At 50.2% G+C, this 16,144-nt stretch overlaps 1 protein-coding gene across 1 annotated transcript in view; it reads left to right on the top strand.

Annotated features, from left to right (window-relative positions):
• TTC7A (tetratricopeptide repeat domain 7A) overlaps nt 1-16,144 on the top strand; it is a 114,569-nt gene that overhangs the window by 15,866 nt on the left and 82,559 nt on the right. The window contains exons 4-5 of the mRNA XM_068986889.1: nt 12,995-13,125; nt 15,296-15,411. Of these exons, the coding sequence (XP_068842990.1) occupies nt 12,995-13,125; nt 15,296-15,411 (247 nt within the window). The remainder of the gene's footprint in view (nt 1-12,994; nt 13,126-15,295; nt 15,412-16,144) is intronic.

The following is a 16,144-nucleotide window of genomic DNA, read 5'->3' as shown; positions in this document are numbered from 1 at the left end:
TAGACCTGGCTCGGTACCTACTGCTCCCTGTCTCCCGCTTTCTACTCTTTCCAGCACGCCTCCAGCTTCTTGGGGGAACACAGGCCCGGTGGTCAGAGGTGCTGCAGGGGAGGTAAGGAGCCGGGTGTCCCTGGCGTGGGCTGCTCGATCACCTGGCTGTGCTGGCTCCCCAGCCCCCACTGACTGCACGCGGCCTTGTGCTTGCCTGCCTCCTCTCTGCCTGTCCTCTCTGTCCTGTTGCAGCGCCTGTACCCTGCTGCTTGGCATGCTGAGGTTCATGGGACCCTGTGTGTGCTTGAGACTGCACGTGGCCTCCAGAGTGTGCATGGTGTTGGTTTTCCTGGGTCTAGGGGATCCAGCAGGGTTCCCCAGCAGAGAGTAGGGGGTGGGGATGGCTCATCATTGGTCCTGACTCCATCTGTGAGCATGGGGCTTGTGCGAGCCTGCCAGGCTGCCAGAGCAAAATGTCATTGACTCACGCTCAGTCGTGTCTGACCCTTTTGCGACCCCATGGACTGTATCCCACCAAGCTCCTCTGTCCATGGGCTTTCCTAGGCAAGAATAACTGGAGTGGGTTGCCTCTTCCTCCTCCTAGGGATCTTCCTGACCCAGGGATTGAGCTATTGTTTCTTGAGTCTCCTGCATTGCAGGCAGATTCTTTACCACTGAGCCACCTGGGAAGCCCCAACACAGACTGGGTGACTTTAATAGGAGTTTGTCACAGTTCTGGAGGCTGCGAAGTCCAAGATCCATGTACCAGCAGCGTTGGTGTCTGGTGGGGGCTCACTCCATGGGTGGCGGGTGCCTGCCTTCTCGATGTGTCCTCACGTGACCTCTCCTCCCTGTGGGCTCCTGGAGAGATCTCTTCACCTTCTTATAAAAGCTCTAATCCCATCATCAAGCCCCCAACCTCATGACCTCATCTAACCCTAGTTACCTCCAAAAGACACCGTCTCCAGGTACCACCCCATTTCGGTTAGAGCTCCAATGGATGAACTTGGGGCCCACAAACATTCAGTCTGTAAGCAGAATGGTGGCGGCAGCATGCCCCAGAGTTCAGCAAACAGCAATATACATTCATTAAACCCTCACTCCACGGCAGGCATGCCCTCCTTCAGTCTACACAGTAACTCGCCGAGTAGGTGTTCTCTTCATTCTTATGTTCTAGACCAGGAGTTGGAGAAGGCAATGACACCCCACTCCAGTACTCTTGCCTGGAAAATCCCATGGATGGAGGAGCCTGGAAGGCTGCAGTCCATTGGGTCGCTGAGGGTCAGACACGACTGAGCGACTTCACTTTCACTTTTCACTTTCATGCATTGGAGAAGGGAATGGCAACCCACTCCCGTGTTCTTGCCTGGAGAATCCCAGGGACGGTGGAGCCTGGTGGGCTGCCATCTATGGGGTCTCACAGAGTCAGACACGACTGAAGCGACTTAGCAGCAGCAGCAGCAGCAGACCAGGAGTTACAAGCAACGAGGAGAAGGGACCCTTGTGGATGTCCCTGGAACTGGCAGAATCAGGATTTGAACCCAAGCAGCCAGATCCCATAAACACTCTGTGATGGTGCTGCTCAGAGTCCTAGACTGAAAGGAATCATGGAAATGATATAGGTCAGTTCTCAGGTAACAGATGAAAAAGGCTGGCGGAAGTGAAACAACTTACCTGGACATCAGTTAGCTTGTGTGTGAACCAGAATGCCCTCCCTCCAGGCTGCCTCTTTTCAGCCTTTGTCAGCAGATGTTGGGTGGCCTCCCACAAAAGCCTGACGTGCCTGCTCCCCAGTAGTCTGCCTGACCAAGCCATTACAGCCGGGCTTCTGTACCATCTTGCATTGGAGTCTGCTCTGTGGTTCCACCTGGTCCCTTCCTGTGGGGCTGGGAGTTGGGTTCTGCAGCCCACCTGCCTGGAGGGAAGGGGGTGAGGCCGTGTGTCGTAGTGGGAGGGGCCTGAGCGCCCTGCCTGGAGGCTCAGTGGGGCTGTAAGTGTGGGTGTCTCAAGAGGCTCTGGGTCTCTTCAATCACGAGAGACATAAAAACACACTCAACTCACCTGCTTTCCCCTTCAAAGCAGAGGGACTTGGCAGTGTGTCCTCTGGGAGGTCACTCACCAGGACTTGACCTTGCTCTGAAGTTGGGGGAACATGGATGAGAACAGAAACTTCTTCCTGATTCTCAGGGAGGGCTTCAGACACCATCCCAGGAGCCTGAGAGAGGGGGCAGCTGAAGCAGTTGTGGTTTTCTCTTGCTTAAAGTGAAGAAGCCTTGTGTGCACATACACGGATATTGCATGGAGTGGGGGAGGGTCATATCTCCAACTCCTCTAAGGGGAAAAAAGTTATTGTCTATGTCAAATCTAATCAGAAACAATATGAAAACTACAAACTTTTCACTAAGATAGAAAAATAAAACAGCTTCACTTCCCTGTTTGAATGAACTCTTCCCCAACATCACACCTGGGATCAGACTGACCTGATCCTGCCAGGAGCGGAGGACTGGATTTTAGGGCCTCACATAGGCCCCCAGGACATAGGCTGGGCTCTGTCAAAGCCTCTGGCTTTAAGAAAGGACTGTCTCTCCCCAGGTCCTCCAGCTCCTCCTGGCTGCCGAGTTGATGGGTCTGCCACAGAGAAATAGGCCTATATTGTGGCCAGCTGCTCCCAAGTCCCCTGCTGGCCCCGGATGGAGCTGAGGGCCCTGTCCCTGCCTGTCGCAGTCCCCCAGTTGGTCCCTTCTCCCCTAGTCTTCCAAACTTCTCTGGTTATCTGATTTTGTGGTATACCCAGAAATGTGAGGGGTGGGCCCTCCCGCTCTGGACCCTGAGAGTATGATGGGGGCAGGGCATGGGGCTGCAGGATTATCACTTGCACCACCCAGGACCTTATTGAAGTGTAGACTCGGGCCCCACACCAGATGTACTGAATCAGAACCTGCATTTTTAACAGCATCCCCAGGTGATGTGTATACACCTTACAGTTTGAGAAACAATGCCCTGGAACTCTCATTTAATAAACATTTGTTGGCTGGTGGATTGACCTTCAGTTCATCTCTAGAATGGAAGGGAGTTTTTATGCTCGCTCTTTGGATGCAGAAACTGAGGCTTGTCCACAATTGTGCAGCCTGTGAGTAGCAGAGCTTGGACTGGTGGCCGGTGGTTGTCTCCCAAGCTCCCATGGCTGACTAATATTCTGTCATACTAATATGTATGTTCTGCGTCTTCCTTATCCATTCATCTGTGATGGGCATTTAGGTTGTCTCCATGTCCTGGCTATTGTGAACAGTGCTGCTGTGAACACAGAGGTGCATGAGTAGACACCTCCTTTTGATACCATTCTGGTTGGTTTGGGGGAAACATCTTCCATTTACTTTGGATTAAAGATAATCTAGAAGAATTTGGTGTCGAGGCTCCTCTCAGAAGACCTGTCCTCAGTACCGCCCATCTTTGCAGAGCCCTGCTGGTTTGATTCTGTGTGCTTGTGGCTGACAGCTTGTCTTCCTACGAAACTTGAAGCCCCTTGAGGATAGAGGGTCATTTCTTCAACATTCCTAGTCTTCTCTCCCTCTTCTCCCTTCCCTTCCCAGACCACATGTTTCTGATAAATGAGGTCACTCCTGGTGTTCAACATGATCTAGAAAGTTCTGTCCCTTTACCTTTTCTTGGGCCACTGTCCTCGCCAACCAACCCCATTTTTATTCCTCTACATGTAGGTAGCACCAACACTTTCTTCCAGACACAGTTCAGGTGCCCCCTCCACCAGGAGATCCCCCTGATTGTAGCTGCAGACTACAGCATTCTCTCCCTCTGTCAAGCTCGTTTGGACCTTGGCCCAGTCTCCCCAGTTAGAGATCGGTTTGCTTCTCCTGCCAGGGGTCTGGTGTCTTGTCATTGTGCCCCTGGCCCAGGTCCCACTGGAGAGAGTAAAATTTGCCAGCAGTTGATTCAGCAAGTGCCCGCTGGGGGTGCCACGATGGACACCTCGGGTCCCTCCTCTCAGAGGAGTGGCAGGTAGGTGAGCAAAGCCTGCTGCTGGTGTGCTGTGCCTGGGGAGAAGCGGCCGCTCTGGAGGAGGCCCACAGCGTGCAGCGGCCATCCAGCGCTGGTGAGTCATAAGCCGCCTAGTGCCACACTTTCCGACCCTGCCTGTGCATCAGCAGGCTGTAGTGTCAGTGAAGTCCACCATTTGGGAAAAGCAGGAAACGGGAACTCCCAGTGGTGGCTGGTCTGTAGCTTACTCCCATGGCCTGCTGGGCAAGATGCCAGGCTTGCTACCCGGCCGTGGTGTCCTGGCCACGTGGCTGCCCCCAGTTCTGTGGGCTGCTCTGCCTTGAAATCTTGGTGGGGGTGGGAGGGTCGGTCTTTGAATCCCCTTGGGGGCTACAGCTCCTCAGCTGCCCATCTCCAAGTAGGAGAATCACTGATGCCCAGGGAGAACTTGTTTGACCCACTCTGTTCCAGAGAGGGGAGTCAGTGAGACCTAGCAAGTTGTGGGGCCTTCCCAGGTGAACTGGCACGTGAGGCTGAACTTTAGGATGGATTAGCTGCAGATGGATGGAAGAGGTGCCTTCCAGGTAAAGGAAAAATCCAGAGGGAGGCCCTGGGGAAATGGAAGTGACTTATTTGGAGTAGAGTATAGTCATACCTTTCTGGAATTAAGAGTGTGTGGGAGGGACTGGGAAATGAGGGGGCATCGAGAGCCCGGCAGGAAGGTTTGTGGTATCCCTTTTGCTGGTGTTCCAGAATTTTGGCCCTAGGTGGCCATACCATGGGGTGTGGCACAGCCTGTTTCCCGTAAAACTGGGCTCATCTGTTGGCCAGCACCCTGTCTGGGCCTATCTGGAGCAGTCTAGGCAAAGCCATTGTGGATCCACGTAATGAACTGTCCTCTTTTCTGCTGATCTGAGTTCTAAGGGCATCCCCAGTTCTCATGGACATGCATGATGCTTCAAGGCCTGTTCTTTTGACATCTTGAGCCTTACCCAGTTCAGCCCTGAAAGCCCTAGGGTCGCTGTCCACCTCTCAGCAGTTCTTTGGCAGATGACTTCCTTCTCTCCTCCAGCCTGTGTTGCTTCCTGTTCTCTGGCCCTTGCGGCAATGATCCCCCATTTCTGCGGCCATGTGTCCTGCCTGAAACCCTGCAGACCTAGTCACTGCTGCCTAGTTTGGGGCTTGTGGACCCCTTGAAAGCCAGAGGTGCCTTGTGCTTTAGCCAAGCCAATCCCTTTGCCTCTTGCTCACAGTCCAGCACCAGGGAGGCTACTCTGGGAGGTTTATCTCCTGGCCAGCTAATAAAAGGATGACCTGGCCATGGAGGGAGATAGCCCTGGTTCACCCAAAATACTGCAGTATGATGCTAAATTGTGAAAGTGCTGTGAAAATTTTAAAGTAAAAATGTAAAAAACATTAAGTAGCTGTGAGAATTATCTTTTCCTCACTCCTCAAGAATTTTTTTTCTGTTCATTCAGTCTCTGAAACCGCCAGCCCTTCTGCTCTCTCCTGGGATTTTATGGCTTTGTGTGTGTGTGTGTGTGTGTGTGTGTGTGTGTGTGTGTGTGTGTATGTAAGTTCAAGCTTATGCACACATGTCCTTTTTTAAAAAAGTAACCATTTGTGTGTGCATGCTCAATCACTCAGTAGGGTCCCAAAGACTGTAGCTTTATTTGTGTGTGTGTGTGTGTGTGTGTGTGTGTAAGTTCAAGCTTATGCACACATGTCCTTTTTTTTTAAAGTAACCATTTATGTGTGCATGCTCACTCAGTAGGGTCCCAAAGACTGTAGCCTGCTAGGCTTCTCAATCCATGGGATTTTTTTCCAGGCAAGAAAACTTTGAAAAAATGAAAGAACACCAGGCAGCTCCTAGGGTGGGATATGGTGGGGATATTTGGTTTGGGGTTTTTTTTTAGTCCTGGTATGGCAGGAATTAGCTGTTTATTTTGGCTTCCTTCTTCAAGGGGCGTGGGCCATCTGCCTTGTGGGAAATGGGTCAGCCCTGGCCCCAGACTGTGAGCCCTGGAGGGAGAGGCTGGCGTGCAGATGGAGACGAATGAGCAGTCTGGGCGTTTTGCAAGGGGCTGGTGTGTTCATTGTGTGCTCACCAAGACTTTACTGAGGTCCTGCCTGGGTTGAGAGATACAAAACAGGGCAGGAAGGTGGGCGGACTCACAGAAGGGAGACCGTGGAGCTGGAAGTGAAGGACTGGGTGTGGTGTCCCTGCATCATCTCCTGATGGCCCATTCCTCCGTCGTTGGAGGCCACCCCCGAGAGTAGTTGGTGGGGGTGTGAAATGTGGACAGGGGACAGAGGGGTGCATTTGAGAAACCAGCACTGACACCATGGCCCAGCTGTGCCAGGGTAGACAGCTGTCATTCAGCCATTAGATACACATGTGAAAGGCAGGCCCCCATGGGTGGCCAGAAGCCTGAGATTTGGGAACCGCAGGCGGGTCATCGAGGTAAGTAAGGAAAGACGTGTGGAGTCTGGGCTGAGAGGACGGATGGTGTTGAAGCCGGAAGACCTGGGTCTGGCTGGCACTTAGAGTGGAGAGGTGTTGGAGGGAATCTCTTCTCTCTGAGTTAGATTTCCCTGTTTGTCATTCTAGGGAAGGGCTAAACCCCTACCTAAGAGATCATTTGGAGCATTACTTGAAATGTTTTCTGAGAGCACATGCTCTGTTCTTCAGAATATCGTCAAATTTAATGTTCACAGCCAACCTATGAGGTGGACACTGTTAGCGACCTTATTTTGTGTTTGGGGAAACTGAGACTTAGATCTCTGTAAATATTCTGGGGTATATTCTTCCAGTCTTTTTTTTCCTGTAGGTTTATATTTTAAAGAAAAATAAGTTCATGCATTCATGTATTTTGTAACTTGTTTTTTGAAGTTAATATTTTATAAACTAGTTTCTAGTATATGTGTACATTAAAGTAGCATCATAGCATTTCATTGCAAGAATCTATTGCAGTTTAGCAAACTTATCTCCTGTTATTGAACCTGTAGGTTAAGTCTGTCTCTCTCTCTTTTTTTTTGCCATTATAACAATGCTGTACTGGATATACTTAAAACTAAATCTTTAAATTTTTTGCATACATTATCTTTTTAAGGATAAATTTCTAGAAGTAGAGTGAAGCCAAAGTCTATGCACTTTTCAGAGACTGATACAAGTCAAATTGGCTGCTCTTCTTTTCTTAAATTTTTTCAATTGGTAAAATATAAAATGTAGCATCTTAACCATTAACAATCTTTCAGCTGCAGTAAAATACACATAAAATTTATTATCTTGACCATTTTTAAGTGTACAGTGCAGTAGTGTTAAGTACATTCATGCTGTTGTGCAACCAATCTCCAGAACACTTTATCTTGCAAAATTGAAGCTCTGCGTCCAGTAAACAGCTCTCCATTCGCCTCCCGCAGCCCCTTGCAGTCCCCATTCTACTTTCCGTCCTTGATTTGACTACTGTAGGTGCCCTGTAGAAGTGGAATCATACAGACTTTGTCTTCTGTGACTGGCTTATTTCACTTAGCATAATATCCTTAAGGTTCATCCGTGTTGTTGCATATGGCAAGATTTCTTTTTCTTAAGGCGGAATACTATCCCCCTGTGTATATATCTTACATTTTCTGTATCTATCCATCAATAGACACTTGGGTTGCTTCTGCCTTTTTGCTATTGTGAATACTGTTGCTATGATCATAAGTGTACAGTATCTCTTCTAGACCTTTTTTTCAATTCTTTTGTGTATATACCCAGAAGTAAAGTTGCTGGGTCATATGGTAATTCTGTTTTTAATCTTCTGAGGAATGACCGAGCTGTACCATCTTGTATTCCCACAGTTGTCCACTTTTGAGTGTGATTTGTAAGATCTCTTCCCAGCCTGGCCTTGAGGCTTCCCCTGAGGGCTGGAGCAGTCCCCGGCATGTCTTCCTCTCTGCCATCTTCCACCTCCATGGGGTGTGCCCTTCCTGCGTGCCCTGTACTCTTTGACCAGCTGGGTAGGCAGGAGGGAGGGCTCCACATATCTGGAAAGTTCCACTACAGAAAGCATCGCGTTCTCCATCTCCACATCCAGAACCCCAGGCTCCAAGGGCAGGGCTTCTTGGAAGAACTGCCGTCCAGGATGGGATGAGTCACTCAGACTGATGAGGCCAGGGCCAGCCTGTGTGTTGAGCCCAGGGCTGTGCCAGGGTCAGTTTGCCTCCAAACGGAAAGTTTGGAGTTCATGAGAAAGCAAGAGTTCTTCTTGAAAGAGGAACTCCCCTCTCTCATAGGACAGGGTGTTTTCACAGAAAGACCCCTCTGCTAGTGGAAATTCAGGAGGTAGCACCCAGTGCTTCCTGGTAGCCCCTGGCTTCTTGACACTTGACAGGGCTGGGATCCACTGGGATCTTGGGGGAGCAGGCTCAGGAGCAGCCTGTCTCCGTCTTGGACCTAGTGTGGTCTCACACACAGGGCGGAGGGTGAAGAAACTCGAGGCCTGGAGTCCCTGGTATATTTCCCATTAGATATTCATAGACAGGAAAATGGACCTTCATTTGAATCAAAGAGCAAATATAAGGCAAAGAAGCCTTTTTTTATGGACTGAACTCAGTAATTGGACCGTGACTCTCACTAGGAGGAGCTCCAGGAAGCTTTTTGGTCTTCTGTATGTTGGAAATTATTTCATACACCACCACTTCAATGACTATATCCCCTCTAATTTGATCTTCATTAGTTCCCTAGAGTCATAATTGCTTCCTTTAAAAGAGGAATATTTTTATTGTTTTTAGATATATTTTTATACAGTTCCTAGGTCTTGAGTGTGTAATTTGATGAATTTGGCAAATGTAGATACCTATGTAACCAACAGCCCAGTAAAGATAAAGAACATATTTATCACCCCAGAAAATTCCCTCAGGTCCTTTGCCTGTTGGTCCCTTCCCCAATCCCACCCCAGGCAATGATTGCTTCTTTTCTATTAATACAGGTAATAATTTTGCTCTGCTTTAGAATAACATATAACTGAAATCATAGAGCCTGTACTTTTTGATATCAGGCTTCTTCTGCACAATTATAAGTTCTGAGAGATTCATCTGTGTTGTTTATTTCCGAGTAGTGTTCCATTGTATAAATATGGCACGGTTCGTTTATAAACCCAGCATGAACTGTTTTTAGAGCGGGAGGCGCTTCACCAGGCTCTGCACTCTGCCTGAGTGAACGTGCACCTTCCTCTGTGTACCCTTCCACTCACGAACACCAGGTCTTGCTCTCGCCGGGTGCAAAGATCAACCAGAAATGGGCAGAGGAAAGTTACAGTGTAGGGGAAGGGCACACGCAGAGGAGACGCAGCTAAAACGTTCTGCTGGTTCTGGAGTCGAGAGACTTGCGAAGCCTTCAGGGAAGAGGTGGTTTCGCTGTGAGCTTCCAAGGAGGATGGATTTAGAATTCTCCAAGAAGCACAGTGGAGAGGCCCCTGCTAGGAGCTGAAGGAACGGATGAAGCGCAGGGAAGGTGGCAGCCCCACAGACAGATGCTTTGTTGCGGCCAGCCCACTGGGGTCTTGGAACTGGCAGCCTGAACCTGCCAGGCAGCTGGCATCACCCATCCCAGTTCTGGGCCCAGAGGTAAGGCAGTAGGGAACCCAACCAGTAGCGTATCTCTGGCCCGGGGCGGGGAGGACGGGCACAGGATGTGTGGAAGCAGACCCTCTCTGTGTCTTCTGGAGTTGGCTGTGCCCTCCAGCCATCTGCGCTTGGCTTCCAGGCCAGGTGTGAACAGTTTCTGTGTCCCGCTGTCCTTCAGGGAGCATCGGCCATGGGTCTCGAGAGGAGAGGCTGGGCCAGCACTAGCAGTGATGCGGGGGTCCTGCCTTCTTCTGCCTTCTGGTTGCGTCTCCTCCAGCTCACCCTCTGTTCTTCCTCCCCTCTCAGTCCTCTCCTGGTTCTGAGTCATTTGGCAAGAGGCATGTTGACACTTGGTGACCCGGGTAACTGAGTCTTTGTGTCGAGCAAGGGCCTTCATGGCCTGTGCCCAGTGTTTCCCAGACTGAGGCACCCCGACCTTTGAACCAGTTCACACCCCATCCTGGCAGAGGGCAAGGTCACTGAATCCATATGGGTTGACATCTAGCCAAGAAAAGCAGTCATTCCTTACCTTGTGTTTGTAGAATACTCTGTGCTTTGTCAGACATGATCGGGCTTGCTGTTTGTTCAGCCAGCCAGTGCTTGCATCGTGCCTACTGTGTGCCAGGTTGTAGAAAGGGGAACGTGATGAGGCCTTTGCCTTTAAGGAGCCTACAGTCTGACTGAGCAAACATGTGCACAAATAAGTATAAAAAATGGTGGGGCTGAAATATGTAAAGTATAGACCAGGAGAGATGGTTGATTATACCAGGGTGTACCAGGAGGAGCTCCACAGAGGAGGTGGCACTCAGTGGGGCAGAAGGTGAGCTGTAATTTTGGGTGGACTTTGGGGGTCCTTACATTCCAGGCAAGAGGAACAGTCTGAGCAGTCGGCATCTGGGAGCAGAGGCTGGGTGCGGGTGCAGCAGGTCCGGTGTCCTAGTCAGCTCAGGCTTAGAACAAAGCACCACAGACTGGCTGGCTTGTACCGCCAGAGACACTTGTTTCTCATAGTCCTAGAGGCTGGAAGTCTGAAATCAAGATCAGGTTCTGGTGAGGCCCCTCTTCCAGATTGTTTGTTATTGATTTTAGTTGCTAAGTTGTGTCTGGCTCTTTGAGACCCCTGACTGTAGCCTGCCAAACTCCCCTGTCCATGGGATTCTCCAGGCAAGATTACTGGGGTGGGTTGCCATTCTCTTTGCCAGGGGATCTTTGTGACCCAGGCATCAAACGTGTGTCTCCTGCATTGGCAGATGGGCTCTTTACTGCTGAACCAGATTGCAGGCTGCCAGCATATTGCTGCGTGCTCACATGATGGAACAGTTGAGGGAGCTCTCTGGGGTCTCTACAGACTCCAGCCTCAGGACTTAATCACTTCCCCAAGGCTAGCCTCCTCATATCATCACCTTGGGCTTTAGGTTTTCAACATGTGACTTTCAAGGGGACACAAACATTTAATCTATAATGTGTGGTGAGAGACAAGGCTAGGGAGTTGACAGGGATGAACCTTGGAGGGTGTGGTACAGAGAGTCAGGAGTTTGCTATAGCAGCAGGGACCCTTGTAGGGGTTGTAAGCAGTAGAGTTTTAGAAGGATCACCCTGGGAGCCATGAGCAGGATGGATGAGAGCCTGGAGGCAGAACTATGAGCTGCACATGACAGGAAGGCAGTTTATCTCTTTATCTACTCAAGATATAAAGCCCAAAATTAGGAGATAAGAGAGGGGGAGGGGAGAGGAGGTTTGAAATGTTAAGTGGTCATCAGTTGGATGTTAGGGCCAAAAGCAGAGAGTTGAGGATTCTCTTCTTATCCCTTCCTTCAGTTAGTTCATCTTGAACATCTACTACATGTCACATACTGTATGGGCACAAAGATGAGAACGATCTGAGTTCTGCCCACTGAGAACCGCCATCTAGGGCAGCTGTCTCTAGTCAGAAGTACAATTTAAGCAGACTTTGACCCCTCCCCTGCCTCAAGGGAGAAGTAGGGGAAGTGATTTATTGGTGCATACATTGGAAGTTTTCAGGGTGTAGTTCTTCAGGCAAGGTGTTCAAACTCTTCAGGAATCTGCCCTTTACCATCAAGTCTCATCTCTGCTCTGTGTAGACTTCATTTTTTTTTTTTTATGACTAAGAGTTTAGTCAGTCTTTTTCCTGTCTTAAAACAACAGATAAAAATATAGTTGTTTTCCTTCACAGCTTTCTCTTCCTGGTTTCTAATAGTTTCGGGATTTTTGTTTTTGTTTTGACTTTAGAGTGGCTCAGAGGTTAAAAGTGTCTGCCTGCAATGCAGGGACCTAGGTTCGATCCCTGGGTTGGGAAGATCCCCTGGAGAAGGAAATGGCAACCCACTCCAACATTCTTTCCTGGAGAATCCCATGGACAGAGGAGCCTGGTGGGCTACAGTCCATGGGGTTGCAAAGAGTCGGACACGACTGAGCGACTTCACTTTCACTTCACTTTTCTTATATTTAAATTTTGGTAAGAAAACACACATGTATAAAATATACCATCTTAACCGTTTTTAAGTGTACCCTCATGTTAATGACATTCACGTTATGTTGCTTCATTTTAAGGTCAGCTTTCCCTAACATTTCCAGTCTGACCTCTTAGCTGCTTAACAAGCCCAGTGGAAGGGGTGAGAATTCTGGGATGGGGTCCTCTTGGCCCCACCCCGCCACGTGCACACCCTAGCCAATCACTGTGGGCTTGATAATAAGTCAGCCTGGATCACGTGCCTGCCCTGGAGATGGGATGGGGTCTTTACCCTGTGAACCATGGGGGCTGAGGCTGCGGGATGGACACTCGAAGGGAAAGTGAGGTGCTGCTGCTAAAAGAATGGGAAGTGAATGCCAGGGACACAAAAACAGCAGATTCTCCTGCAGGCACATAGGATCTGAGCGTATAACGTAGGCGGGGTAGAGATTGGTTGGTTCCTCGAGAGGTCTGTGTGTAAGTGCTGTGTAATGGAGCAGCTACCATGTGCAAGGACTGGCACTGATACAGTCCAGAGAGACTCATTTGCTCAAGTCTAACTACTGGGGGAGAGAAGAGTTGGATGTAAATAACCGCTCCAGGATGCAGACATGGAGAGTGCCTCGGGAGGGGTCAGGGTTGCTTTGTGGAGTGCTGTCTGGAAGGCCAGGCAGGAGCTGAGCATGCGGGTACCACCAGTGTGGTTCCCCACATGGGGCACGGGTGCCTGCTGTCTGCCCACCGCTTGATGCCAGCCGCTGCTAATACCATTCTTGCTTTAGGCCCTCCCCCCCACTCCCCGGACCTCTGCTTCCCACTGGCTGCTCCAGAGTCTCAGATGAGGCCACCCTGGGCCCCTGAGAGGGGCCTGGAGTTGGGCGCCCCCACCTTCAAGCAGGGCAGGTCCAAAGTGCACCCCTCCTCCTGCAGGCCTCTCCCTGGAACGCCTGCCCAACTCCATTGCTTCCCGCCCCCGCCTGACTGAGAGGGAGGAGGAAGTGATCACCTGTTTTGAGAGAGCCTCCTGGATCGCTCAGGTGTTCCTGCAGGAACTGGAGAAGGTAAGCTGGAAATGACAACCTCGTCGTCATCACTGCCCTCTGCTGAGCACGTGTATCTGTGCACCACCCAGCCCTCCAGCCCCGCCAACTAACCCCATAGGTTATGCTTGTGCAAATTAGAAAAGAGGGCCCTGCACCTATCCTTAAGATGCTCTGGAAACTCCTTATAGTATCCTGATCCTGTTAGCATGAGACTCTTTACTGCCAGAAAACTGTTTTAATAATAGAAGAGTCCACGCTGTCTATCGGGAGCCAGCAAACTCCTTGATGAGCTCAGCTCGTATGACCAAATTTGACAGCCCTGTCTGAGACAGCCCTCACAACAGCTCTATGAAGTAAGTATTATAGTCATCTCTCTTTAATAGATGAGGCTTAGGTTAGGCTATTTGCCCACTCCTGTCCCCTTGGAGGGCTTTCCTGGGTGGCTCAGTGGTAAAGAATCCACCTGCCACTGCAGGAGACACAGATTCGATCCTGGGTCCGGAAGATCCCCTAGAGGAGGAAATGACAACCCACGCCAGTATTCTTGCCTGGGAAATACCCCCACAGACACAGGAGCCTGGGGGGCTACAGTCCATGGGGTCTCAGAGAGTTGAACGTGACTTAGCGACTGGTCAGCACCACCCACTCCCCTTGGAGGGGTGCAGTCAGGCCAGACGCTCTTCTCGACTCTCAGGTGCCCTGGGAGTCCCTCACTGGATCCCCTGGTGGGGAAGAGGCCCATTCTTAAGGCTGCAGAAACAGGACTCGAGTGTATTCACCGGCACAGGTCCACGTGGAGACTTGAGTTGACCTCTGCCAAGGTCACATGCAGTGTTTTAGAAGCTCTTCACATTTGAATTACATATGGTTTGGAGGAAGCATTCAGGAAAAAAAGAAAGTCACCCATTCAGTAGAAGCTGGCCTTTGGACTCTGTAAAGGGGACCATGTAGGCGATGAGCTGTAATGGTGTTCAGGGCTGGAATCAGCACCCCGGGGACTCTGGGCTCACAGATGGGCCTTGATAACTGGTTATGTGGGTCCAGGGAGGGCAGGCCGTGGAACCCTGTGCATTCTCGGCAAGACTGGGTATGCCTTCTAAGACCCAGCGCCATCCTCTGAGGAACTAAGAATCCTTCTTAAACCTATGTCAGTTTTTGAAAAATAGGGTGGATGGCTCGTTAATTTTTTTTCCCCTTGGATCAGAGAGGAAGGTGGCGTAGTGAAGGCAGGCCCTCCCAGAGCTGAGCTTAAGTGACAGCTCAGTTAATAATATAGTTGTTCCTCAGCTTCCCCAGAGACCCGGGCTCAGCCATCCAGCTGTTCTGAGGTATGTGACAGGACAGTGCAGTGCCTGGCATTTGGTAGCCACTTGAGTGCTTGTTGAATGAATGTACCAATAAATACAGAGCCCGGAATGTGTAGCTGGCCAGACTTGAGTCTGCAATCATGGCTCAAGCCAGCTTTGTGTTCTCAGGCACTTTCTGAGCCTCAGTTTCCTCTGAAGTGCAAATAAAAGCAGCGTTGGAGGGCTGTTGTGGGCATCCGGCATTTGCATGCAGAGAATCGTTTAGACTTATTTTATTTATTTGTTTATTTTTTCTGAAGGGTAGTGTTTTATTTGACAGACAGCATGGGCTTCATACATATCCCTTATCAATGCCTTTAAAACCAAACAACTTTAAAATTTAGCAACAGTTTCTCCAAGTACAAAAATACACATTTATTACATAGGGTAGTAAAATTTGTCAAGGTATACAAAATCAAAGCATTTTAGATAAAGCATTGGTCTAATATATTGTAGATTGACAGAGTATAATAAAATGACATGTAGTCTGTCTTCAAATCATACAATGTAATACTTAGTGGGTAGGAAACCATCCACTCAGTTTAAAGCATAGAGGATGCTGAGGTTCTTCCATAACCATTGCTAGTCTCTGTGTTCCCTTAGATACTCCTGTAACATTTCATGTGAATAGTTAGTATTGCTGGAAAGTATTATATTGTAGACTTATTTTAAGTGGAAGCAGATCAGGTTGTGTTTGGTCTGAATACTGCGCTACGTGTCCCTGAGGTGCCTGGGGGCTTGGGAGGTGCTGGAGCCGCTGCCCCTGCCTGGACTGACGCTGGCCCCAGCCCCTCAGCCTTGGAACCTGCAGACAGCAGCTCTCTCTGTGTCTCCCTTGCTAGGTCACAAGTAACACCACATCCCGGCACCTGAAAGGCTCGCACCCGGTCGACTACGAGCTCACCTACTTCCTGGAAGCCGCCCTCCAGAGCGCTTACGTGACGCACTTGAAGAAGGGGTAGGTTGCTGGCAGAAGAGCAGGACCTGGTCATTTCTTCCCGTCCTGGGAGCTGCTCACGTTGGTCTCGCTGAATCAGGTCCCCCTTGTCTCTTGGACATGTGTGTGTGGACTCCCTGGAGAGGACAGCGTGGGGGGGTGGGTTGGCTTGTTCCCGTCTTGTCAGATGCGCATGCCCAAGAGCTGGGGAGCGGGACCGGGCTTCAGGAAGCTGCTGAAGCAGTGAAGCCTGCACGTGTTGCGGGATGGTCGTCTTTAGAAGAGGAGGTTCTGGGAGCCGACAGGGTATGGGAAGAGGGAAGGACAGTGAGCCAGGCGGTCTGGCTGTGGTTGCTGTCGCCCGAAGTGTCGGCTGAAGTCATTTTGCTTCCCTGAGCCTCATTCTTTCCAAAATATAATGGAAAAGGCAATTCCTGCTTGTTCCATCTTTCAGGGGGCTGTGAGATACCAGGGGAGATGTGAAAGTAAAGGCTTGGCATCGTTTTGCAGATGAGGTGGCAAGAAGCTCATTCCCCTGTGTGTTGACTGGAGGGCTTGGGATCCACAGACACGGGCCGAGAACCCCTTTCTTAGTCTCTTGCTCTTTGGGGTTCAGAAGGGCGCCCTCCCTTGTGAAGAGCCTGGTAGATGTTCCCACCTGCTGGGGGTGGGGCTGGGGGTGTAGGTGCCAGGCCCAGTGTGGTGTTTCATGGGGTGTGTTGGGTGGTGGTGGAGATGGAGGAAGAGGCGACCC

The sequence above is a fragment of the Capricornis sumatraensis genome, chromosome 1 (genome assembly GCF_032405125.1).
Source record: "Capricornis sumatraensis isolate serow.1 chromosome 1, serow.2, whole genome shotgun sequence".
Taxonomy (NCBI): domain Eukaryota; kingdom Metazoa; phylum Chordata; class Mammalia; order Artiodactyla; family Bovidae; genus Capricornis; species Capricornis sumatraensis.
Note: the sequence above shows the minus strand (reverse complement) of the source record. Positions and strands in the feature narration are given on the sequence as shown.